Genomic DNA, 23,604 nt, shown 5'->3' with positions numbered 1-23,604 from the left:
GCCTGCATGCTTCCCTCCGCGCTCTCGCGCTGCGCCATGCTATCTAGGCGGCCAAAGGGGCTGGCTGACACAATGCTGCAGTTCATCCTAGTCATACAACGCTCTCAATTGCCCGTCCTGCATCCACTAAAATGCCTTCATGAAGTCTCCCACAGGGTCACCCAATCGCCGCCCCAAGACTCTGCGTCCAACGGGCTGCCGTGGAACAGGAACAACGAACCCTCTTCCACGGCACGCGCTCTGTCAACCCACCACCTCAGTAGGACACTATCCCCTTCCCGCCATGACTTTCCGATAATACTCGCCAGCCAGCATACTTCCCAGCTGGCCCTTGACCTCACGCGTGATCGGCAGGTCCAACAGCTCTTTGACCTCTACCGTCCCCTCCGCAGCCACCACACGAGTCATCTCCCTCACGCTGACCCGTCTGCGCACGTCCTCCACGCCTTCATCACTTCCGCTTCTCCCACCGCCCAACTCCCTATCCATAGCCGCCAGGCTGTGCGTCAATCTGCGCAACACCTGCGCCTTCTCCTCATCAGTCTTCGCCATCCCCGTCACCAGCGCCAAGAAATCCTCAAACACCGCCCCGCCGTCACGCCACCCATCCGGCGCGCTACCTTTTGCGAAGAGCGCCAGCGCGGTCTTCAAGCCCTCCCAATCCTCATCCACGACATGCACGGGCGCGACACGCTGCACCAAGCACTCGTGCGCCTGCTCACGCTCGTCCGCCAGTATAAGGAAACGCAGTTCCTCTTCGGCGTCACCCTCCGCACGACGGAGCTGGGCGAGCGCCTGGTAAAGCCATTCTGGAGGCACGGCAAGGTGCTGCGTGAGAAGACTCCACTCTGCGCTTGCGGCTTCGCCCTGAGTCGGGGGCAGCGGTAGACGCGCAGCGTTGCGCAGGAGTAGCTCTACAACGGCGGTGGCACGGCTTTCGGAGCTGGTGAGGTGCAAGAGCGCCAATAGAGCGGCGGGGACGTCAGCCTTGGCTTCGAGTTCGAAGGAGAGGTCGGAAGCGAGTTGATTTGCCACGTCGTCGTCCACGTCGATTTGGATGTCGACTGGGAGAGCGGAGGTGATGATGTTATAGGCGCGAAAGAGTGCGAGGGAATTGAACGTGCCTAGTGTGGAGAGTGCCGAGAGTGCTTGGGGGAACGTTGGGCACCGGGCATTGCCATACACTGACGCATACAGCTTGAGGACCACCCAGAGAGGATCTTCAGCACCGGTGGGACCCAAGGGGCTTGCGCTCTCCGCGCCAGAGGATAGCTGGGATGCGAAGTCGGCAATGATATCCGAGACGGGCGAAGTCTTGAGTGGACCAAACCAGAGGCTGAGGGCGAACATGTTGAGCCAATTAAGACCGAGAAGGGAAGAGATGCTGAAAGTGACGGCTTTATGCTCGACGGTGCTGTCAATGCCGCGAGAAACGGTCGTGTTGCCAGCGAGCAGCTCGTAGAGAGCTCGAACATTGAGGTCCATTTCACTCAAGGCGGACTGTTCGCGCCAATTCGAGATCTGCTCTGTGATGCTGGCCTGGAATGCCTGATCGACATTGGGACCCTGTGCAACAAGAAGGGCAAGAGTTGGGTTGCGGGACTTGTAGAGAACGTCCGAGGATTTGTCGGCATCGCCACGGGCCAAGTGGCGGAGGGCGGCTTCTAAAGGATTTCGCTGCTCAAGCACAGTGAGATCGGCGGTATCAACTTGACTTATCGCGGCAGAAAGGAATGACGAGAGGCGTTCCTTGCGGATGCGGTCGGCAAAGTCCTCGCGCTGAATTTCATCGAGACCGGCGTTGTGCGAATCTTCAAAGTTGTCGAACAGCACGTGGAGGAGCTCATAGAGTTGGACTTCGTTGGCAGATGCGGCAGGTGAGAGTGAGGTAGCGTAGACATTGAACGGAAGAGGTGTATAGCTGATCTCTGGAACGCCGTTCTCCGTGAGTTCGATGGAAGCGTGCTCCATCAGATCAACAATGTTGAGAGGCTACTACAATCAGCAATGTTCGGCATTAAGAGTGGGGTATACAAACCTCTTGAGGTTTCAGACCCATGGCAGTGATTGTCCGGTTGTGGCTTCGTGCAATGGGCACTCCTTTCCACAGTTCGTTACCCGAAGCAGCAGAGTTTGACTTCAAAATCAGCTTCCCCACAGGTGTGAAGCTGGGCTTGAAACTGGCGTGCCATGACTTGTCGGCATCGGTCATATCGTGGTCGTTAGGATCGAAGGTCTTTGCGCGTTTGGCATAGGGAAACTAAAGACACCAAAATCTTAGCAATGTGTTTCATTCAGCTAACTACCTACTTTATGTAAGAATCGTGTCATTTTCACATGACCGTCACATCCTCCGCTGTCCGTCAGTTGGCCGCAGCACAGACGACGCATGAACAGTGATCTGGGTAAACAAAAAGACTTAACAGAAAAGAAAGGGGTCATCAAACCTCAAATCCTGTGGATCCCGTCTGCGTCCCACGCTTGTCAAAAATCGCGTTCATCACATCAATGCTCGTTCTGAATCCCTTTTTGCCGATTGTTCCAGGTTTCATGGGCGAAAACTCTCGATCGAGTAACACCTTGCTCTGGACTTCCCTCAGAGCGTCACGATTTTGCTTTCTCGGGCTGATGGTGCGCTGGAGTTGCTCAGCCCAGTCGCCGTCGAGATCAATATCCAGCAGCGGCCGACCGGGAGTGCCAGGTATGAGCTCAGGCTTGTTTGGACTCTCGAGGTCAAGGCCGCTCGGAGCAGGATAGGCACCGGCCATACCGGTGACTTCGTCGTCAGAGTCATCGTCTTCAGAGAAAGTGGATTGCTCAGAACCTGGACTGTCGTGCTCGATGCTTCTAACAATCGATTCATCAACATCGTCGATCGCACTTCGCTTGCCGAACCCTCCCGGGACAGTCATCAATTGTTTGCCCTGGAAAGTGTCATCTTCGCCAAATTCGCTCGTGTAGTCACTGTCAATCTCCATGACAGATGACCCTGGAGCCTTGATGCTCTCAGGTGGCGCAGAGAGCTGGCTGCTTTGGAAATCATCTTCGTCATCATCATCATAATCCAGACCATATCGGGTGTAGTGCTGGACCTTGAAAACCCACACACCAGTGTTGATATCGTAGCTAACAAACTCCGTGTTATGGATATTCTTCAACCGCTTGATATGCTTGTCGAATGCTGGACCACTGGCCAAGGCCTCAGGCTTGCCCCGAGCGCGAGGCCATGAATTCTCAATGCGAAGGGTGGAAGGCACGTTAAGACCCTTTCCACGAGGAGGTTTGGTGGAAGATTCAGGGTAAACCGTGATTGAGCGCACGCCAATGTTGATGATGGTGTCAAACAATTCATCTTGGGGGGGGAGGCTCTTGAGGTCAACGGCGCCATCGAAGGTGACGTAGCCGCACCCCGTTCGCCCAACCTGCAGACCTTTGTAGTTGGCAGCCTGATCGCGTGACATCCTGGCAATCTCCACCATGGTTGGCTTCATCCAGTATTCACCTGGCTGGGGATCAGTCTTGTCCTTGGTTGCCCTTGGCGCAGGAGCATGTTCAGATTCACGGTCTTCTGGAACCGTGGTTAGACCGTTGTTAGGCGCTTGCTCGACCGGAGAGATGGTGCCATTTGGCGAGACCGTGGCGGCGTCATCGTCAACAGGAATAACAGCACCGGTGTTGCCATTGAGCTCGCCGTTCTCTCCTCCGGTAGTCTCTTTGTCGAAGCTGACTCGCTTCTTCAACTTAGAACCCACAGCCTCTTGAGTGACCTCTGGCACATGAGAACTGTTGGTCCCATTGGTGACTTTCGAGGTTGGGCTAGGTTGAACAGAAGCACTTGGAGCAGGCAGAGCGGGCCGGCTGAAGAGATCGTCTCGAATGGAACGATCAATGGTAAGTCGACGGATACTACCACTCGAGTAGCGAGATGAGCTTGGGGTAAAAGCGCCTGGGGCCAAGACACTTTCACCATCGCTGTAGTATGAGCGCATGTTGCTGATAGATGCTGACTTGCCCAGCGAACGACCAAAACTTCCGCCAGTGAAACGACTGCCGTACATGCTGGTGCTCAAGCTGTTACCACCAGGTGTACTTGCGGCGCTATTGGGAGTACCGTAAGTGGAGTATGTGAACCCATAGCCTCCCCGTCGCGGAGGAGTCATGTACCGAGACTGGTTCAAGCGAAGGTTCGGTGGCGGCTTCGACTGGCTTTCCTTCAATTTTTGAGTAGCAGTCAAAACAGTCACGAGAGGCTGGGAGTTCTGCTCAGTTGGAGCGGGCAAGCCAGTCCAGATCGAGGACTGCCCGTAAGGGTTGGTGTCAAGTAGGGATGCATGCTTCACATCAGATTGTTGCTGGGCTTGCTGAGTTTGGCCCATAGAGTTGCCGAACATACTGTTGCCGCCGGTCGATGTGTTGAACAAGCCACCACCTTGAGTGTTGTTAGTGGACAGGTTACCAAACATGGACCCGCCAGCTGGCTTGTTCTGGCTGCCTCCAAAGCTGAACCCCCCAGCAGCATTGTTGTTGGTGTTGTTATTGGTGTTGAACAAGCCGCTGCCGGTGGATGGCTGCTGGTTGTTATTCCCAAAGAGCCCTCCGCCCTGCTGCTGATTGTTGCCAAAGGTGCTGTTGCCGAAGAGACCACCGGGCTTGCTCTGGTTGTTTGCAGCGCTGTTGCCAAAGAGGCCACCACCGCCAGTGCTGTTCGACTGCGTATTGCCGAATACCCCGCCAGTGGTGCCAGTGGTGCTGGCATTATTGTTCCCAAAAAGCCCGCCGCCAGTATTGGACGAGGTCCCGAACAGGCCTCCCGATGTTTGAGCTGTCGAATTGTTGCCAAACCCACCGCCGGTAGAGCTGCCAAAAAGACCTCCTGCCGGCTTCTGTTGCTGGTTGGCAGTATTGTTGTTGCCAAACAGCCCTCCACCTGAAGATTGCTGGTTGTTGCCGAATAATCCACCTCCCGTGCTACCGCTCTGTTGCTGGTTATTGTTGTTTCCAAAGCTGAACCCAGGTGTGCTTGTAGTGGTACTGGTGTTTCCAAACAGGCCACCAGGCTTGGTCTGCTGCTGGGTACTGTTGCTTCCGAAGAGGCCCCCGCCGCCAGTATTTGACCCGAATCCGGTCGAGGTTGTATTGGCGCTGAACGGATTAGAGGACGTGTTGTTGTTTGCTGTTCCGAACAGTCCGCCAGTTGAAGTGCCTGACGATTGCTGCTGACCAAAAAGCCCGCCGCCAGCAGGCTTGTTCTGACCAAAGAGCCCTCCGGTCCCCAAAGTCGAGGACGAATTGCTTCCGAAACCTCCCGTGCTCGCTGTGTTCGAGCCAAAGGGGTTGTTCGTCTGCGTGTTTGATCCAAAGCCGCCGGTCGAGGTGTTGTTGGCACCGAAGCCTCCGAACGTGCTTGAAGTACCGAAGCCACCCGCAGGTTGGCCAGTTCCGTTGCCGAAGCGGCGTCCAGCATTATAATCAGCCAATCTCAGCTCTTCAAAGGAGTACTTCTGGTAGGGCTCCATGAAGTTGATGCTCTGAAAGTTCTGCGTCGTGCCCTGTGGGTCCTTCTCTGTGGTAGGCGCAAAAGGCACGACGGCGGTGCCCTGCGAAGGCGGGACGTTCTGGCCTAGCGCAGTACCTGATCCTCCGAAAGCATTGCCACTCGAGCCAAAGCCGCCGGTTGTCCCTGAGCCACCTTGACCAAACAGTGTGGTACCTCCGCTAGAGCTGGAACCGAAAGCGGGCTTGTTGGCGGTATTGCCAAAACCGCCGAAGCCAGTGTTGCTGTTACTCCCGAAAGCATTGTTGTTAGTGCTGGTGCCGAAGCCACCTGTCGAGCTTCCGAAGCCAGTAGATGTGTTGGTATTGGTAGGGGTGTTACCAAATAAGCCACCTCCTGATGCGGTATTCGTGGTCGAGCCGAAGAGTCCTGTGCCGCCGGTCTTGTTGCCGAAGAGGCCACCGCCTGTATTAGAGGAGGTTCCGAAGCCTGTTTAGTGTGTTAGCTACTTGTCTTCACTTTAGAATCAGACAATGGGATTGGTGGTGCAGGGACGCCTTGCGGCTCAGACAAAATAGTGCCTAGAGAGACTGGGTGACCGCCGCGGCAGATCAAATAGACATACCTCCAGTATTGGCACCGAATGTGTTTCCACCGCTTCCAGTGGCTCCCCCACCGAAAGGGTTCGAGGATGTGGTGTTGTTGCCGAAACCGCCGCTATTGCTTGTAGCACCGAACGTGCCTGATGGGCCATTAGTATGACATTATAGGATGAAGAAAATAGTGTGTACTTACTGGTATTGTTGTTGCTACTATTGCCAAACCCACCGAAGGTCGAAGGCTGATTATTACTTGCTCCGAAGGAAAACCCCGAGCCACCACCCCCGAACGACATGGCTCCTGGGGTAGATGCGCGTCGGCGCGCTATGGCGGTGGTTGAGGAAGCGTAGTAGGTCTAGACAAGGCGCGTAAGAAATTAAGAAGGCAAGATTTAGATAGTCGTCGCGACCGAAGTAAAGCTGCGCAAACAATTTCGTGACGCGATATGACCGCAGCTACCAGTGCTGACAGCGACACGGGTGCCAGGGCAGCTCTGTCTGTGGCAGAAGACCGACCCTATATTGACACGTCACGAACAGCTTGGACGACGCGCTGTTGCGAAAGAGATGGAATGGACGGAGAAAGAGGTAGCAGGGAGATCGAGCGCGGTTGCTTTTGGGGCGGCAGAGACACACCGCAGCACTAGGCTGAAGTGGGCATTAGACTTGGCATTTACGGCTAAACCTTCCGCACACCGATCTGCAGTATCTGCCTGACTGGCAGAGCGGCAGCGACCTTGCGGCCCTGCACACTTCCACGGAATTACAGAGTCGAGAGCGGTCTATATGTTCAGTGAGTCAACCAGTATTTGAGATCGTCCTTTATTGGGTATTGATATTTGCGATCGTGAGACCTTCCCAAGCATAAATCATACATATCCAGAGCATAGATCACTTCTTCTTGCCTTGCTTAACAGTTTCGATGATCTTGTCGACAACGCTAGGATCACTCAGCGTCGATGTGTCACCTAAGCTGTCCTCTTCTCCGCTTAGCACCTTTCTGAGGATCCGACGCATAATCTTGCCGGATCGAGTCTTTGGCAGGTCATCAACGATGAAGATAGCCTTTGGTGCAGCAAAAGGCCCAATCTGTTTCCTGACCTGAAGAATGAGGTCCTTTCGGGTCTGCTCACCAGGGTCCGTGCCATCCTTGAGCGCGACGAAGGCGTTGACTGCCTGTCCGGTCAGTTCATCGTTAATACCGACAACAGCAGCTTCGGCAACGCCGCTGTGTTCAATGAGAGCGGCCTCAATTTCAGCAGTTGAGAGACGATGGCCAGACACATTGACAACATCGTCAACACGACCACGAATCCAGTAAAATCCATCCTTGTCACGTGCTGCTCCATCACCAGTGAACTGCAATATGTTAGCTGTGCTCTCACGAGAATCAGGTTTGACGTACATAGTACCCCTTGTATACGTTGAGATATGTGTCCATATATCTCTTGTGTGCGCCCCAGACAGTTCGCGTCATGCTGGGCCATGCCTGCTTGAATGCCAGCACGCCCTCAACATCGTTGCCGCTAACCTCCTCGCCAGAGACCGGATCGATGATGTGAGGCTCGATGCCGAAGAATGGGAAAGATGCAGACCCTGGTTTGGTGGGGGTGATGCCCGCCAGAGGCGTAATGACGTTGGAGCCTGTCTCCGTTTGCCAGTATGTATCGATGATGTGTGCCTGCTCTTTGCCAATGATCTCGTTGTACCATTTCCACACTTCGGCCGCAATAGGCTCTCCCACAGTACCTAAGACACGCAGCTTTTTGAATTCATGGTTGACATGCTCGTTACCGGCGCGCTTGAGTAATCGAAGGGCGGTGGGGGCGACGTAGAAGTGGGTGACAGTGTGTCGGTCGATAACATCCCAGTATCTGCTGAAGTTGGGATAGGCTGGCGTGCCCTCAAAGACAACGGTGGCACATCCGCTCAGTAGGGGAGCGTAGACAACGTAGCTGTGTCCGGTGATCCAACCAACATCACCACCGCAGAAGAAGACATCATCGTCGTGGAGATCCCACACATACTTTGCTGTAGCTGCGCAGCCAAGAAGATAACCTGCGGTAGTGTGCATGACGCCCTTAGGCTTGCCTGTTGAGCCCGATGTATAGAGCAGGAACAGGGGATCCTCGGCATCTATGGGCACAGGTGGGAGATAGCTAGGCCACTTCTCGACCTCCTCGTGCCACCACAGATCACGGTCCTTGGTCCATGGCACGTCTGCACCAGTCCGCTTGTAAACCAGCACGCCAGACACATCCGGGCACTTCTTGAGTGCCTCATCAACAATCTTCTTGGTACCGATAATCTTACCACCACGCTTACCCTCATCGGTGGTGATGACGATCTTGGAGTTCGCGTCGTTGACACGGTCAGCAAGGGAACCAGATGAGAAGCCGGCGAATACGACCGAGTGTATGGCACCAATTCGAGTGATGGCGAGGAAAGCAATGAGAGCCTCGGGAATCATAGGCAGGTATAGAGCCACCGTGTCTCCCTTCTTGACACCCATACTCTTGAGGACCCAAGCCAGCCTAGAGACCTCGCGTAGGAGTTCACCATAGGTGATGGTGCGGCCTTCATTAGGCTCGTCGGCTTCGTAAATGATGGCGGGCTTGTCTGGGTTCTTCAAGGCATGACGATCAACACAGTTGTAGGAGGCATTGAGTTGGCCGCCCAAAAACCAAGATGCGTCGCCGTTGGCTAGTGTGCCACTCTTGGTGGTCACAAAGTCGCGATCCCAAGTCAGGAGCTCACGAGCGAGCTTACCCCAGAACTTATCGGGCTGCTCAATGGACTCCTTGTACATGGATTCATATTCGGCCAAATCCTTTAAATGGGTCTTGCCAGAGCCTCGCTCGAGGTAGGCCTTGGGAACTCTGCAGCAGAGGTTAGTTCGGTCCGAAGAAGAGCTCCGATTGTCCGAAAGGTGTCTTACTGGTAAGTAGGGATTGAGTGTGATTCAGGCTGTGTTGCGAGTTAGCACCAGAGCTGCAATGAGCCAGTCCGAAGGCCTTCACTCACGATACCCTTTTGCTCAATTCCCTGCTCAGCCTGGGCGGGCTTACTGTCGCCTTCAGACATGACCGTGTACTTCTTCAAGTGCTCGTGTGAGATCAGGAAGACGAAACACAACCTCAGAATTGGAGAAAAAATTCGAGGGGCAGCTTCGAAATGTGGGAGAGAGGTAGGAAGAGCTCCGGGTACGCGTTGGGATTGCGGTCAAGTATATCTAGCACTCGGATAGATGGCCAGTGACGTCTGTGGACAAGCCTTTTGTGAGCTATTGACAATTCCCGTACTCCTGCAGCAGTCGAGTGACCGCGTTGCATCGTTGATGGAGGGTCTGGAATGACGCGAGCCATGGATTGTCCCCCGCATCGCCTCTCCTCGCCCAGACCGGTGGTAGACGAAGTCTGTGCCTGCCCCACCATGCAATGCCCGTCGGTCCCCAAACCCTCCTTTCCTCCGGCTTATAACTGGATCACCTTATGCCCATCTCCCGCGGGGCCCCCTCCCAGCAGCAGCCTCGGGTTGGCTCTTTGAGAGCCCTAAAGTGTCATCTGCCATTAGCACCATGCGATTCTCGAGCCAAGAATGCTCTGCAATTGCATTCCAAGTACCGGTCTGGGCAGCCGACCCAGAGATGACATACTTGCTGTGAGGCTCGCTCGAGAGTTTCGAACTACTGCCGCTGGGTGCGTAGCTCCATCGGGCCGGATGACAATTTCGTGACCCACGACTAGTACGTGCGCTTCCGCGCTTGGGGGCCGAAGAATCCCTACTGCGGCCACATGTCCGATTCTGCGGACCGGGCGGCGTGGAAAGGTAGAGAGGCCTAGGCAGTCTCTTCGTGTTATGTACTATCTGTCCACCAACTTGCGACACCCAGCATGAAGACGATAATAGCTCCGTCGCCGGCCAATTCCTTGAGCATCTGAAACCACAGTCCGGGTCCGCGTTTTCCCGCCTGTCCGGCCGTTAACACCCTTGAGCTCTGCAGTAATAATTCCGCCATCAGGAATACAACGAATGGGTTTTGGAACGTGGCCGGCGCAGGAGGGCCCGCTCCGAACGTCTGCGTAGATTTACTGATTGTGAACACCATGTATATTCCAGCCAGAACCGCAACAACCGCATGGATGATCCTCCACATTCTCATGGTGCTTTGCTCGGCTGGGGTAGGTGGGGTTTTTTGCGATCCAAATAGCATGCTCGTAGCCCATGAAGGTATGCCTGACTGCTTTGCGAGATCGTCCGGATTGAACGGCATGCCTCCAGGATTATTTGGATCTGCGCCTTCCCCGCCCATGCCCGCCATCATGGAGCTGAGCATCTGCATCATAGGATCGTCCTGAGCGGGCGGGCCTTGGCCTGGAGCTTGGCCACCTGCTTGGGGCTCCGGACCCCTCAGAAGAGCGCGGAGGTATTCTTCTTGAAGTCGTGCTTGTTCTGGATTTGAGGCTTGGGCATTCGCAGGTGGCATGAAAGGCGGCGCGGTCGTGGTGGCGTTGGGTCCTGCTGGAGGCCCGGAGGGGATACTGGTAGGAGGCGACGGGGGCGCCTCATCTCGCACTGCACAGTTAACAACACGCATCACATCGCATCTTGGTGATCAGACCTACTAGAATCTGCTGTACGACCACTCAGTTGTGTAATCTTATCAAGTCTCTGCTGCGCATTCGCATTAATTTTGGCTTCTCTCTTCTGGCGGCGAATTCGCGCCTGCCGCTGTGCAGGCGTCTCTTCCGTGTCCCCCATTTTGATCGTGCAATTGCTACGAGTCAGTTGACGCAGGAGCAAATGCCTGAGGCCTTGGAGACTTGACGCGACGATGACAGGTGTGGTAACCAGTTATCAGAACCGCTTGTGTACTTGCAGAAGATGCCAGCTTGTATTCCGGCCACCGAAGATGAAGAACCGCAAATGTGCTTTCGCGTTGACCTGGCCTCGCGCAAATGACGTCACTGGTGAGCTACTGGCTTCTTCAGTCGCACTCATCTTTCTTCAACAACGCTTGCGCGGACGGGCTTGTACGCTGCTTCACGAACACTCTCAGGTCAAACACGGTACATGGTCACCTAAGAAGGCCCCCGATGAAAGTGTAGTTATTGTCCGACCTCCACGAGATATGTACCACAAAGTCTGTCAAAGATGTCGATCAAGAAAAATGAAAGTAAGTGCGTGACCTCTTTCTAACCCACGACAGACCTGTTCACCGCTATCTTTGGAACCGCTTGCCCATGGCTCGACCCTCCACGATGCTTGGATTGATAATGATCCAAGCGGCAGCATGTTCTCGGAAGGACTCCTGAGCACCATCTTCTACGATCAGCCAGTCGAGCCGTTCAGCGGCGTTGCTCAGCTATGGTTGTAGGGTGACTGAACGCTGCCATCAGCAGCAAAACCCTGGCAGCGTGATATATGAGAATTGTTCAGACTCCATGTATTGGTTTTCCAGAGGGTGATATCACCGAGGATTCGTTGCCCAGTCGTCGATTGCTAGTTGCTACAGCAGTATCCCGAATCAAGGACGAATAGGACGGTATCGACGTAGTATAGACATCACCCGTCCGTACGGACGGACACCAGTCTCGACGACTCGTGGTGAAGCAGGTAATTCGATGCCTGGATTTGCTTACACTTTGCGTGATACTGTGCCGGAATCTTGTGCAGCTAGCCGGGCGCAACGATCGTCGTCCCAAAGTGGCTGTTTGCCTGCGCCAGACTCCCGTTCGCGTGCTTCAAGAGGTCCAAAGGATTAACGCTTTTCATGCCTAACCAACCAACGCCTGTACGTTGAAAACGCTGCTGAACCAACTGAATGAACTTGGGATCGTGGGCACGTTCAAAACCTCGCCAAAAGCGTAACCTGCCCGTCTCACTGCATGAGGATTGAGTAAAACGTCTCTCGCGCAACCGAGCCCGTCCCGTCAAAGTCGAACTCGTTGATCATAGCATGTAGTTCTTCATCTTCCAGCCCCGTCTCGCCCAGCTCGTGCGCCACCCTGCGCAAGTCCTCGAAGACGATGTAGCCTTTCCGATCCTGGTCGAACAGGTTGAACGCGCGCTCCACTTCTTCCAGCGGGTCGCGCGCGGCCACCCTCTGCGCCGCGATGCGCACGAAGGCGGCCTGCGATATCAGCAGGCTGCTAACGTGGTAGTGTTCTGGTTCCGTGCCGCCCTTTTGCCGGTGTCGCTCCATCACCGCGGGCGACACGGTACCGTGCGCCTCCAGCATTTGCTTCAGCTCCGGCCGTGGAATCTTGAAGCCGAGCGCCCGAAACGCGACGCGCATTTCTTGGAAGGAGAGGTATTTGTCGTTGTCGAGGTCGAACAGTGTAAACTAATTGAAGGAAAAGAAAAGTCAGCTTTGTGCATGTCTCTCTCTAGAAGAAGCAGTGGCCATGAAACACCAGGTTCTCAACTCACAGCCTCTTGAATCTCATCGCGCTGGTCGTCGGGCAGACTCGAGTAAATATCCTGCTCCTTCTCCATGGACGTCTGTCGCGGCTGGCCATACTGTGGCGCAGACTGCGCTCCTGGTCCAGGCGCATATTCTGGTCGGCGCGAGTAGGCCGATCGCGCGAATTGCGGCTGTGTCGCGGTACCGGCTGAGGAAAATGTTCGGTCGGGCAGCTTGGAGGAGGTCGCGAAGGCATTTCGCTGGGGGTAGGCGGGGTGCCCTTGAGACATTTAATTCATCGACGGTGACTACTGTCGAGCGCCGTGATGGGTCGAGTAAGGCTGGTGATTCGCGACTGTGTATTTCTGTTTTCTGGTGAAATACCTGCGACAAGGGCTATTTGCAGGGTAGATGTGTTGACGGTTTTGCGGAGACAGAGTTGCGCGCGACACGCGCTTTGTCCGCACGCGTCCGGTCGGCCCCGCCAAGATGAGTCGTAAACCGACCACTGTATATTCATTCGAGCCTCTCACTATCTTACTTTGAGATGAAAGCTTGCTTAAGTCTCAATGAGATGCCGCTGCTCCTATTAGGATGTAATCTACAGTAGATTTCTCCGTTTTATCGCTGGCATTATAGTAAGGCCTGTGCCGTCCGCCAGCGGCCTGTGCTGTCGCCGGGCCATCGTGAGCTTCGCTGCATTCCAGGAAAGCCAACGACACGACTGCGAAGCTGCCTTCGCTTGACAGTCTATCCAGGCCTAACGTCCATCGTGTGTTGACATCGTAAGTATGGCTCATAGTAGGATGGCTTCTCATATAGTTCACGTGACCTCGCGGTCGACTTTGGGTACTTTGCTTCTTCCGCCAAGAGGCGCGACATCAACTTCTTCGGTTTTCTCGCAACGTGCATTTGTTACGCATGTCTCCTCGACCTCTACCTACCGGTCCTACGTGGAAGTATATCGCACCTGCTCCAGACACATCGGGCCACCATGAATTGTGATCAACCATGCAGAAGTCCGGTGGACCCAGAGACGATCGGGTCATCATCCATGGTAAGTCCAGTGATGAACACAATAATTGAGCGAATACCGCTTCGCGCAAGGACGAGACTCGATGCCGAGGTCACAAACGGTCAGCTCTTGCTGATCTGGAGTGTCACCTCGGTAGCTTCCTCTACACCACATCCACAAGCAAATGTGGTGTGGCAGAGAGGCATTTGCTTGGGCCGCTCGTCTTTACTTCTCATTCCTCGCAGTACAAGCCTGACCACGTCTATAGTTGACTACGATGCATTTTATGCTTCCGTTGTTGAGCATGAAGATCCTAACTTGAAGAGTGTTCCCCTCATCATTCAACAGAAGCAGATCGTCTGTACCTGCAACTACAAGGCCCGTGAACGTGGGGTTTACAAGCTCCAATTGATGACCGAAGCTTTGAAAACATGCCCGGAAGCAGTTGTCGTTTTGGGCGAAGACCTAACGAGATTTCGAAACGCCTCGAAATTGCTCTACAACTTTCTCAAAGACCAGATCTGGAGTGGCAGGGCCGAACGCCTCGGATTTGACGAAGTCTGGTTAGATGTGACTGATATGGTTGAACACAACATCTCCCTTCTGTCACCCAATGACCTCCAGAATTCATTCTTCTGCTTGGATAGGAATGACCCGACTGTGGGCTTCGCCTTCGATGCATCTAGTGTCTTCGGGCCGACCTGGCCCCCTGGAAAGAAATCCACGGTCGCGGACGAAGACAGTCTTGACAGAGATGCACACCAGCTCGAGCTACGACTAGTCTTGGGCAGCCAGCTAGCCAGGCATTTGCGCCACGAGCTTGAGGAGAGGTACGGGTTTACTGCCACGGTTGGCATATCGACCAATAAGACACTGAGCAAACTGGTTGGTAACACGAACAAGCCGCGGGCTCAGACAACCTTGGTTCCTCCTTACGAGCCTGTGGGATCCCCGATCTCTACGGTAACGCAATTCATGGATGGCCACGATATCGGCAAAGTGCCCGGAATCGGTTTCAAGCTGGCCCAGAAGATAAGAGCGAAAGTCCTTGGAAGAACAGCAGAGATTGACGAGGGTCTCGTCTACGGCGGTACACGAGAGTCTATCTCGGTAGGGGACGTGCGTCGTTTCCCAGGCATGAGTGCGGTCTTGTTGGAGGAGATCCTTGGAGGTCCGGGTGCGGAGCGAGGCATAGGTGGCAGAGTGCATGCACTTCTTTATGGTGTAGACGACGCGGAAGTCAAGAAGGCCCGGTCGGTTCCGTTATCAATCTCCCAAGAAGACTCATACATGCGTCACCTCTCCAGCTTCGATCAGGTCAGGCAGCAGCTACATCTCTTGGCCGAGCGACTTATCAGGCGTATGAGGGTCGATCTTACCGAGGACGATGACGAAGCAGACGAAGCCCATCCCACTAAGCGATGGCTTGCACACCCAAAGACACTACGCCTCTCAACGCGGCCTCGCCCTCCAACTGGACCTGATGGTGTCCGACCGCGGACTTTTCACCGCATATCCAAGTCAGCTCCGCTACCAAACTTCGTCTTCAGTTTGACTGAGTCCACGGACGCATTAGCAGGCAGATTGCTCGAAAGCCTAATAACCTTATTCCGCATGCTGCACACTGAGAGGCAAGGATGGAATCTCAGTCTCATCAACATTGCCGTCACGAACATGGTCGAGGCCAAGGATGGAGGGCGAGATATTGCCAAAATGATGCGCAATCAGGAAGACGTACTCAAGGACTTCCGCGTCATCGAGAGTCCGGCGGACAGTGTCGGAAGTGCTCAGCTGAACTGGGATTCGGATGGCAGCGACATCGACGACCAAGACTCAACATACTGCTGCGAAGTGTGTCAAGCCACTGTGCCGATCTTCGCGTACCAGGCACACGACCAGTTTCATCGTCAGACCAAGGAGTGATGCCCTCCCTGGACTTATTGATATTTGGCAAGCAGAATTGGGCAGTGCAATCCGGTCTGGCCGGCAGAGGAACAGATATTCTCCGGGGCTTGGCAGCAGTCGTTCTATTTTTGCATTTTTGCACGGCGAGACGCTCATCGAACTGCAATCTGGACATTCTTGGCCCGGCCCCAACCCCAACCAGGCGTCAACCATTAACGCTTCTCAGGGATGTGGCTGAGCTTAATTATAGCACTTTCGCCCGCGAGCCAGACGGCCGATCGTTTCGAGACGCTGTCGATGGCAAAATGGGGTTTTCTCTCAGCCGGTTATGCCTGCATCTCAACATTAGTCCGCCAGATAGCCGCGGTTCTTGTGCTTCGCATCAAACCTTGTCTGCACTCGAATTCGGAACCGCCGCCAGGAATGGCACGGTTCTCCTGCAAGTGTTTATGGATTCCCATCTCTTATGAAGACGCTGTATTAGTTCCATCTCTGGTTTTTATTCTCTGGCCCGGCTGAGGGCTTCACAGCCAGCTCTTGTTCGCCTGAATCCCGAATCCGCTAACCGCGTCATCTCTCAGCCCTTCTGTCCTAACAAATATAGAAGGGACACCCTGTCCAGCTCTGTCTATCAGCCAAGGAATCTTCCAACGCGGTGGCACCGCTTACATCTTCTCCGCTTCCCCCGTATCACGAGCCAGTCAGCACCTTCTCCATCCTGTTGAGACACCAAGGCCTCCATTACACAACATGCTCTTATCACCTGTGAAGCCAACCGCCCAGCCAGCCTTATCGTCCATTCTACAACCTTACTCAGATTCTCTACAACGCCAGATGCCACCAGCCAAACGACCCAAATTGTCATTAGTCACTCATGGTATCACTCCTCAAAATACTACCATGGCAACGCCTACCACTCGAAACACCCTCGCGAATTCATATAACTTTGACCTAAGTATAAGGCCCTCGCCAGTATCGACTGCCGTATCGCCAGTGACAACCACCAGACCTGCTTCAGTACGAGCCAAACGGCCATTGCCTTACGATCTCAGTCTGCCGATCGGCGTCCGCTCCATCCTGAAAAACTCTTCGATCTCGTCAGATGTTAGGAGAGCCTCTCTGAGTGCCAGCCCCCTCAGCACCACCGTCGGCCGCAAGGTTTTCTTCCCAGAGCCTAAACGCGTCAAGTTTGGTGGCGAGGAAGAAGTTGTCACGAGAACGTACGTGGCGAGGCACGTTGATCTGAGCTCTTCGGAAGATGAGAGTTCTGTAAGCGGGTCCGAAAGTGGTGCGGCTGTCACAGCTCCATCGGACGAGTCTAGGCCCCGGTTCTCGACCAGAAGCGGCGAGGCTGTTATCGTTGACGAACTACAGCGTGGACAAGCTACAAGACGGAGTAAGGCTCGGCCGAGCACTAGGAAGCGGAGAAGATGGGAATGGACGCTCGACACAGGGAGCGACACGAAGCACGAAGCCACCGCCGCTGAAGACGAGCAGCAGCTTTCGTCGAGCGACACTTCAACCACCTCGACACCTTCGGTGAGCACGCCAGCTCTTGTTGTCACAGACACAAAGGAGCCGCACGTCGAGGTCAACGAGATCAATCTGACACCTACGTTACCCGAAGTCGAGGCGACTCCGGAGGAGCCAGTCCCGCATGTACAACAACCTAGTCCTTGAGCGAAAATGTACAAATTACCGCGCAGCAATAGCTGCGCTTTCATTTCTCGCCACCTACCATTCTCACTTCTCCTTGCCTCTCTCTAATGCCTTCTTTCCACCACCATGCACAGATTCCCTGCCTGCGTACCCCCACCACGGTGCTACAATAGACTTTGCGCAACGCCAGGCCTACCCATCCACAGCCCCTGCCCGTCTTGACCTCGCCTCGCCTTGCAGGCTTTCGCTCCCCGGCCCCTTCCTCGGCTGAACCTGCATCCCCGTGTCGGTTCTAACTCCCACAGCCTGACTCACTCACCTCAATCATGCAAGCGAAGCCTTCCAGAAGCGGAAAAGAAAGGCCCGCACGCATCAGCAGCCAAGTGTACGCGAGTACTCCCGTACGACGTAGCCGTTGCAGTCAACTATAGTGGGACGCCTTTTGCTGACAAGCGAACCACGCACGCTAGTGAGAGGCGTTCTGCGATATGCGGCGATTAGTTTGCCTTGGCGGCTTGCTTACATGGAAAATGATGAGATGCGCACGGGGGCCAGGGCTTTGATGACTGTTTGGGGGGCGCAAGTGACGAAGTGCCAAGTGCGGAAGTACTTATCTAGTACGTTGAGGTATATATGTATACGGTAGTAGCAGTGGATGGGACTGCCCCAGCTCGTATTGCCCAGCTTGGGTCCGTGAGCAGGAAAATACGAAGTTACAGGACTTGGGAAAAGTCATCTCCGCATACGTACCAGTTGGTCCATTAACGCCGATACGTTCTGCCAAAGGCGCGATATTTTTCTTTTCTCGCCATACATAGTGGCTTCGTTGATGACACTCACATCTGTTCGTGTCCGAACTGGCGAAGAGCACCGCCTCGGTCGTGCGCGTACACTGGACGACAGCGTACGTAATCTTCGTGAGCCAAGGTGTCGCTTGTGCACCTATCTGGATCTGGTTGATTTCGCGAAATTTTCAATCGAGGCACTCCGCGGGGCCGTGGTGCAATAATGAACTCGGGCAGGTCTCGGCTTTCGTTGTAGATGGCGACGTTGTCCCTAGACCGGTGGGAAAACCTCTTGTGAGAAGGTAGGGGTGTTGTCCGCTCCAATGTGAAGACCGATCCCGTGCTCGGCCACAGCCTCACTCAACGCGTGTCTCCTCTCCACTCCGCGATGCTGTTGGGGATATACCGCTGTTGCTTCCTGGGCACTGCTGACCTATCCATAGTCCTGAGTGTTGGGCATGATGCTCCCTGAGAGCTCTGCGACCATCTTGTGCGACCCACCTTGCGCTACTCAACGATTAGCCTCATCGGCGTTTCTGCTCAAGGCTCACTGGCGCTCCTGTTTACGCTCACTGGAGCTCCTAACCCGATTCATCGCCACGCCTGATCAGGCTCATCGGCGCTACTAATCAGCCTGTTGAGGTAATAGGCTCTGATAATTTTTATAGAAGGGAGTCGGCTCCGACATTGTAGCAGGGGATAGGGTGAGTGAAGCCACCTACAAGCCCATTGCTATCAAGAGTGTATTGAGAGATTTGCGCAAATACTGGATTTTACGCAAATGTAGTGAAGCCCATGGAGCTGGCAGGCCCTGGTGCTGATTAGCGGATGCCTTCACGAGAGATTGCATCCATGGTCTCTACGTCCTCCCGTATTCATGAACTCGACGATCAGGTCACAGCCGGTGTTCGTCGTCTCAGGCTCTGATCGAGATTGACGCATATGAGCGGACTGGTTATGACCAAAGACCTGGCATCTATGAATATTCACTGAAATGAAACATCGGAGCGAAACGATGCTGGGCGTGAGGCACATGCCGGCTCCTGCTTTGACCTCTCACTGAAGCTTACATGTCGCCGCTATCCAGCTATGCAACATTGTACTATTTACACAGGCAAACCCTAAGCTGACCTCTTTCTCAAATCTAAAGTCATCTTGCCTATACGTTTTCGATCAAGGAGTGAGCCTCTGCCGCCCTGTGGTAGAGGTCACCCTCTTGTTCCAGGCATAGAACAGACTACCAGACAGCTTAGATCTTCAACCTCACGCTTCGACGCGAGTAAGCCAGACCCCGCCACCACCATGTCCAGCCAGACCTCAGCACCACCAACAATCACCCTCCACAACGCTCTCCTAATCCTCCCGTCATCACCCGTACCTACACCCGGCTCCCTCACCCTCTCCGCTACCACAGGCCTCATCACCTCCATCGACCTCAACAGCCTTGAGTTAGCCATCGACTCCTCCACCACAGCCATCAATCTCCATAGCCTCATCCTCGCCCCGGGCTACCTCGACCTCCAAGTCAATGGCCTGGCCGGTGTACACTTCACGCGGCTCTGCCCTTCGGGCACCACCGACCCGGAAGATGACGCCAAGCTCCTGCAATGCGCACGCATGCAAGCATCCGCTGGCGTGACCGGTTGGTGGGCCACCATCCCCACCGTGCCGCAGCCGCGCTGGAAGCAGATCCTGCCCGCGCTGGCACCCAGGAGCTTCGTGGCGGCGGGCGGCGCAGAAATGCTGGGTGCGCACTGCGAAGGCCCGTTTCTGTGTCCGGCGAAGAAGGGCGCGCATTGTGCGGATTTCATGCTTGAGCCTGCGGCGGTGCCGGTGGGCGAGGTTTATGGCGAGAGGAATTTGGAGATGGTGTTGAAGATGATCACCGTGGCGCCGGAGTTGCCTGGCGCGCCGGACTTGATTCGACAGGTCAAGGCGAAGTGGCCTTGGGTGAGGGTTGCAATCGGGCATACCGCAGCATCGTACGAGGAGGCAGTAGAGGGGATCAGGGCAGGGGCGAGCATGGTGACGCACACGTTCAATGCCATGAATGGTGTCACTGGTCGAGAGCCGGGTGTGCCAGGGCTGATGGAAGGAGCAGAGAAGGGAGTCTGGTACTCGGCGATTGCCGATGGGGTTCACCTGCATCGAGCGGTGCTCGACATGGCCGTGCAACTGGGCTTGCATGATGACGGCAATGGTAGTGGAAGGTGCATTGGTATCACGGATGCGATCGAGCTCGCTGGGTTAGAGGATGGGGTGTACGGAGGCAACGGACAGATTGTCGGAAGGCAGATCAAGGAGGGGAACAAGGTCACGATCGAGGGTACAGGGACGCTGGTTGGAAGCTGTGTGTTGGTGGATCATGTTGTTAGGGAGTTGGCAGGAATCAATGCCGCAGGTGCTCAAGGGGGCGTGAGCGAGGCTTGGAAGCACTTGGGCGAGGAGGAGAGAGGCAAAAGGCTGGTCAAGGGTGTCAAAGCAGTGAGTGAGAATGTGGCGGCCATGATGGGCGAGAAGGAGAGGGGTTTGCTGGCGGCTGGAAAACGAGCGGATCTGGTGGTGTTGGATTGGGAAGGCTCAGTACGCGAGACATGGGTTGCAGGCACTCGAGTGTTCCAGCGGATACCGGGATGATATCGAGGGCGAAGCTCTACCTGAGTGTGCTTACATGGCTGACGCCCTTTTGTTGGGAACGAAAACAAGAGGGGAGGGGGGGGGCTCTGACCAGCGACGGCGATGAGTCGGATTAAGCACACTGATGAGACTGATTAAAATCGCACACTTCCAAGATCTTGAAGAGGTTTTATTCTGGTTCTAGCCGATGATTAGCCAATAGAACGTTGTCGTCCGTCTCTTTTCTTTTGTCCAGGCCTGAAGGCCTATCTGTGGTCCGTGCCTATACATGTCCAACGCCATCCAAATGCAATGCAAGGTCGTAGCATGCTATAAACAAGTGCTATATACAAAATAGACAGACCATGCTAATATCCAGACTGTGTCGTTTCAAGTCGTAACACCTGGTACCGTTGCCTCCGCTTTTGATCAACAATGAAGTCTTAAGCGTACCTCACGCTTGCTCTCGGCCCTAACCCTTGAGGACTCGAATACGCGGGGGCCGGTGCCGGTGGATATCCCCAACTGTTCTGCTGCTGGGGAGGCTGCCAGACCCCCGGTGACTGTGGGCCATAGCCCTGACTTTGGTAAGATGGCGGTACTGCTGGACCGGTCCAACCACGATGCGCCATCGGCGGCGAGGCAACCTTTCTGGTTGGCCTGCGTCGTCGGCAGGCTCGCACGCAGCAGCCTAGAATCAAGAGGAGAAGGATACCGCCTATGGACGACACAAGGGCGATAAAAAGTGTCCTGTTGTCATCGATCCAGCTGGAGATCGTTCCTCCAACACTGCTGCCGCGGCACATACCGTTCTCACAGCGTCCTCCGCCTCCGCAGCTCGTACCATCTGGGAAAAGTCAGCATGAGTTATACAACGAATGGAAGAGAGCCTTGCCTAAGAAGTTTTGCCTCATACTATAACACGTGTTTCTTCCAAAATCAGGTGAGGCGCAAGAGAGTTGACAAGTCTGGCCATTGCAGGCATAGGTATCGTTGTCGGAGGTGAAGGAACCCATGACAGTTCGGCACTGAGCATCTCGTGACGTACACTGACCGCTAGCACACTGCAAGCCATTACCGCAGTCATCGCCGTCGTTTGCTCTTGAGTCCGGTGGACATGTACCGTTGTTGCCCGGGCACGTCTCCTGAGGGTCACACTGCCCGGTTGAAGGTCTACAAACGGTGCCGGCGCCGGCAAATTGGCACTGGTTGGTACAGCAGCCTTCGTTAGACGGGTCACATTGTGCGCCTTGGGCGAATCTGCAGGTTGACGGGTTGCAGCACGGGTTATTGCTGCAGCCTTCGTCGCCACCGCAATCACAGTCTTCGCCATCTTCGACGATGCCGTTACCACACTGGTTGCCAGTGATAGTGGTGACGTCTCGATTGTTTGTCAAGCAAGATGAAGTGACTGAACCGGTACCGAGGGCAGAGCAGATGTTGCCGATAGAGCAGGGCGAGAAATCGGTGATACCATCGGCAGAGAAGGGGTTCATCAGAAACCTGGCGTCTGCATCGCAGCTGTCTGCGGAACGAGGACAGCACTGGCCGGAATTAACAAAGTTGGTATCTTGACAAGCACTTGCATCACAATCGTGGACAGCGCCAAAGGTATGTCCGCTCTCATGGGCAAAGACCTGCCACTCGGTTGATGTGCGAGCAACGACGTTGGCACCGGTCACTGACTGGCTGCTCCCACCAGAGTCGCGCTGTGATGTCGAGCCAAAGTTGCAAAGTTGCCCGAGCCATGCAAGGCCGACCTCGGCACCCGTGGGACAGTTTGTAAACAAGGACCAGTATGCATTCTGATCGTTGCGAGATCCACGCCACGCTGAGAACAGGTTCAACCGATCAGTGATCGATCCACCGCTGCAGTCAACATTCCAGGGTGCTTGCTGGGAAGGCGTGCCAGGGCATTCACGGTCCGAGACGGTCAGATTCCTCAAACCAAGAGTGATGTTGAAGGTCGACTGATATAAGTCCGAAGCAGTGTTGACTTGATTGATGATGTTTTGGCGAACAGAGTCGGTCGAGTTGAATTCATTGGTGTAGCTGCAGTCAGTGGCAACACCGATCAGAGCGACTCGTCTTGTGCTTGGGCATCCAGCAGTGTTGCCAATGTTCGCTCTCAGATTCGTCAATCCACCATTGCCGTTGCCAGGGGCGCCACCGTCAATGCTTTGCCGTTTGCCGAAGAGGTTGAGTGACGACATGGATCCCCAATGGCCTACATCGCGTCTAAGCATGCGATGAACGGAGTGGTTGATGTCGTTATTGAATGCGAGTTGATCAGAACGACAGCTGATATCATTGCCTTCGCGTTTGCGGAGCTCATTGTGCTTTGGGTCCCTGCTGACATCGGAATCTCGCCACACGACCATATACTCATCGTCGTGCTCCTCCAGCATAGGGTCCAGGGCATGCTTGGTCTGCATATAATTCGACTTCATATAGATATGATGGTGGTCACGTAAGATGGTGAAAGCGCCTTCGAAGAGGGGAATGACACCATCCCTTCTCACGGTGAGACGAGCCCAGCCAACATGATCTGAATGACCGTTCTGGTCGACAAGAAAAGCCTTCCCTTGGAAGACCTTGTGGTCCATACGATTTATCTTTTCGGCATATTTGAGATTTCCATCCTTGTCCAAGATCTGGACGTGTGCATCTTCGTGGAGGATATCATGATTGGGCTCTAATGATAGACGGATATGCTGTGAATGTCGATGAAGATCGAAAGTGACATCGAAACTAGAGAAGGCATTCACTCGACCGGAGGGTGTCTGTATCCGAGGAGATTCAATTAGACTGAGGTAGTTTAAAGGATTTCTCGACCTAGAGTTTGCGTCGGCGGTTGTGAGTAGACATGCTGTGGCCAGGACTGATGACAGGAACTGGAGAAGGCGCATTGCGCCTGGGGAACGAAGTAGGTGGACGAGTGGCGGCTATCGCTGCATTAATGTTGATGATGTTGCTGCTACTATGATGTGTCGAAATGACAGAACGAATGAAGATATACAAGCGATCGACCGAAGATTCGGGACGATATAGGGGACGATGGGTTTGATAGAGTTGTAGGAGAGCGAGAGAACAGTGTACCATCAGTGTACAAGTCGGAGCGCCGG

At 54.6% G+C, this 23,604-nt stretch overlaps 8 protein-coding genes across 8 annotated transcripts; 3 read left to right on the top strand and 5 right to left on the bottom strand.

The window, feature by feature from the left end:
• Window positions 1-267: 267 nt before the first annotated feature.
• HMPREF1541_02372 (uncharacterized protein) lies at window positions 268-6,389 on the bottom strand (the record flags this gene model as incomplete). The annotated part of the gene is made up of 5 exons (XM_008716727.1): window positions 268-1,992; window positions 2,039-2,260; window positions 2,448-5,983; window positions 6,120-6,236; window positions 6,290-6,389. The coding sequence occupies 5 exons, from the start codon at window positions 6,387-6,389 to the stop codon at window positions 268-270; spliced, it is 5,700 nt and encodes a 1,899-aa protein (XP_008714949.1).
• Window positions 6,390-6,984: 595 nt separating this feature from the next.
• HMPREF1541_02371 (acetyl-coenzyme A synthetase) lies at window positions 6,985-9,177 on the bottom strand (the record flags this gene model as incomplete). Its single annotated transcript, XM_008716726.1, has 4 exons — window positions 6,985-7,452; window positions 7,499-8,972; window positions 9,032-9,060; window positions 9,118-9,177. The coding sequence occupies 4 exons, from the start codon at window positions 9,175-9,177 to the stop codon at window positions 6,985-6,987; spliced, it is 2,031 nt and encodes a 676-aa protein (XP_008714948.1).
• A 772-nt stretch (window positions 9,178-9,949) lies between these two features.
• Window positions 9,950-10,854, bottom strand: HMPREF1541_02370 (uncharacterized protein; the record flags this gene model as incomplete). The annotated part of the gene is made up of 2 exons (XM_008716725.1): window positions 9,950-10,668; window positions 10,719-10,854. The coding sequence occupies 2 exons, from the start codon at window positions 10,852-10,854 to the stop codon at window positions 9,950-9,952; spliced, it is 855 nt and encodes a 284-aa protein (XP_008714947.1).
• A 1,120-nt stretch (window positions 10,855-11,974) lies between these two features.
• HMPREF1541_02369 (uncharacterized protein) lies at window positions 11,975-12,789 on the bottom strand (the record flags this gene model as incomplete). Its single annotated transcript, XM_008716724.1, has 2 exons — window positions 11,975-12,439; window positions 12,526-12,789. The coding sequence occupies 2 exons, from the start codon at window positions 12,787-12,789 to the stop codon at window positions 11,975-11,977; spliced, it is 729 nt and encodes a 242-aa protein (XP_008714946.1).
• A 779-nt stretch (window positions 12,790-13,568) lies between these two features.
• HMPREF1541_02368 (uncharacterized protein) lies at window positions 13,569-15,437 on the top strand (the record flags this gene model as incomplete). Its single annotated transcript, XM_008716723.1, has 1 exon — window positions 13,569-15,437. One exon carries the CDS (start codon window positions 13,569-13,571, stop codon window positions 15,435-15,437), a length of 1,869 nt encoding a protein of 622 aa, XP_008714945.1.
• An 882-nt stretch (window positions 15,438-16,319) lies between these two features.
• Window positions 16,320-17,099, top strand: HMPREF1541_02367 (uncharacterized protein; the record flags this gene model as incomplete). Its single annotated transcript, XM_008716722.1, has 1 exon — window positions 16,320-17,099. One exon carries the CDS (start codon window positions 16,320-16,322, stop codon window positions 17,097-17,099), a length of 780 nt encoding a protein of 259 aa, XP_008714944.1.
• Window positions 17,100-19,165: 2,066 nt separating this feature from the next.
• HMPREF1541_02366 (uncharacterized protein) lies at window positions 19,166-20,500 on the top strand (the record flags this gene model as incomplete). The annotated part of the gene is made up of 1 exon (XM_008716721.1): window positions 19,166-20,500. One exon carries the CDS (start codon window positions 19,166-19,168, stop codon window positions 20,498-20,500), a length of 1,335 nt encoding a protein of 444 aa, XP_008714943.1.
• Window positions 20,501-20,922: 422 nt separating this feature from the next.
• HMPREF1541_02365 (uncharacterized protein) lies at window positions 20,923-23,388 on the bottom strand (the record flags this gene model as incomplete). Its single annotated transcript, XM_008716720.1, has 2 exons — window positions 20,923-21,316; window positions 21,356-23,388. The coding sequence occupies 2 exons, from the start codon at window positions 23,386-23,388 to the stop codon at window positions 20,923-20,925; spliced, it is 2,427 nt and encodes an 808-aa protein (XP_008714942.1).
• Window positions 23,389-23,604: the final 216 nt, after the last annotated feature.

Source organism: Cyphellophora europaea (assembly GCF_000365145.1).
Source record: "Cyphellophora europaea CBS 101466 unplaced genomic scaffold supercont1.2, whole genome shotgun sequence".
NCBI lineage: Eukaryota > Fungi > Ascomycota > Eurotiomycetes > Chaetothyriales > Cyphellophoraceae > Cyphellophora > Cyphellophora europaea.
Note: the sequence above shows the minus strand (reverse complement) of the source record. Positions and strands in the feature narration are given on the sequence as shown.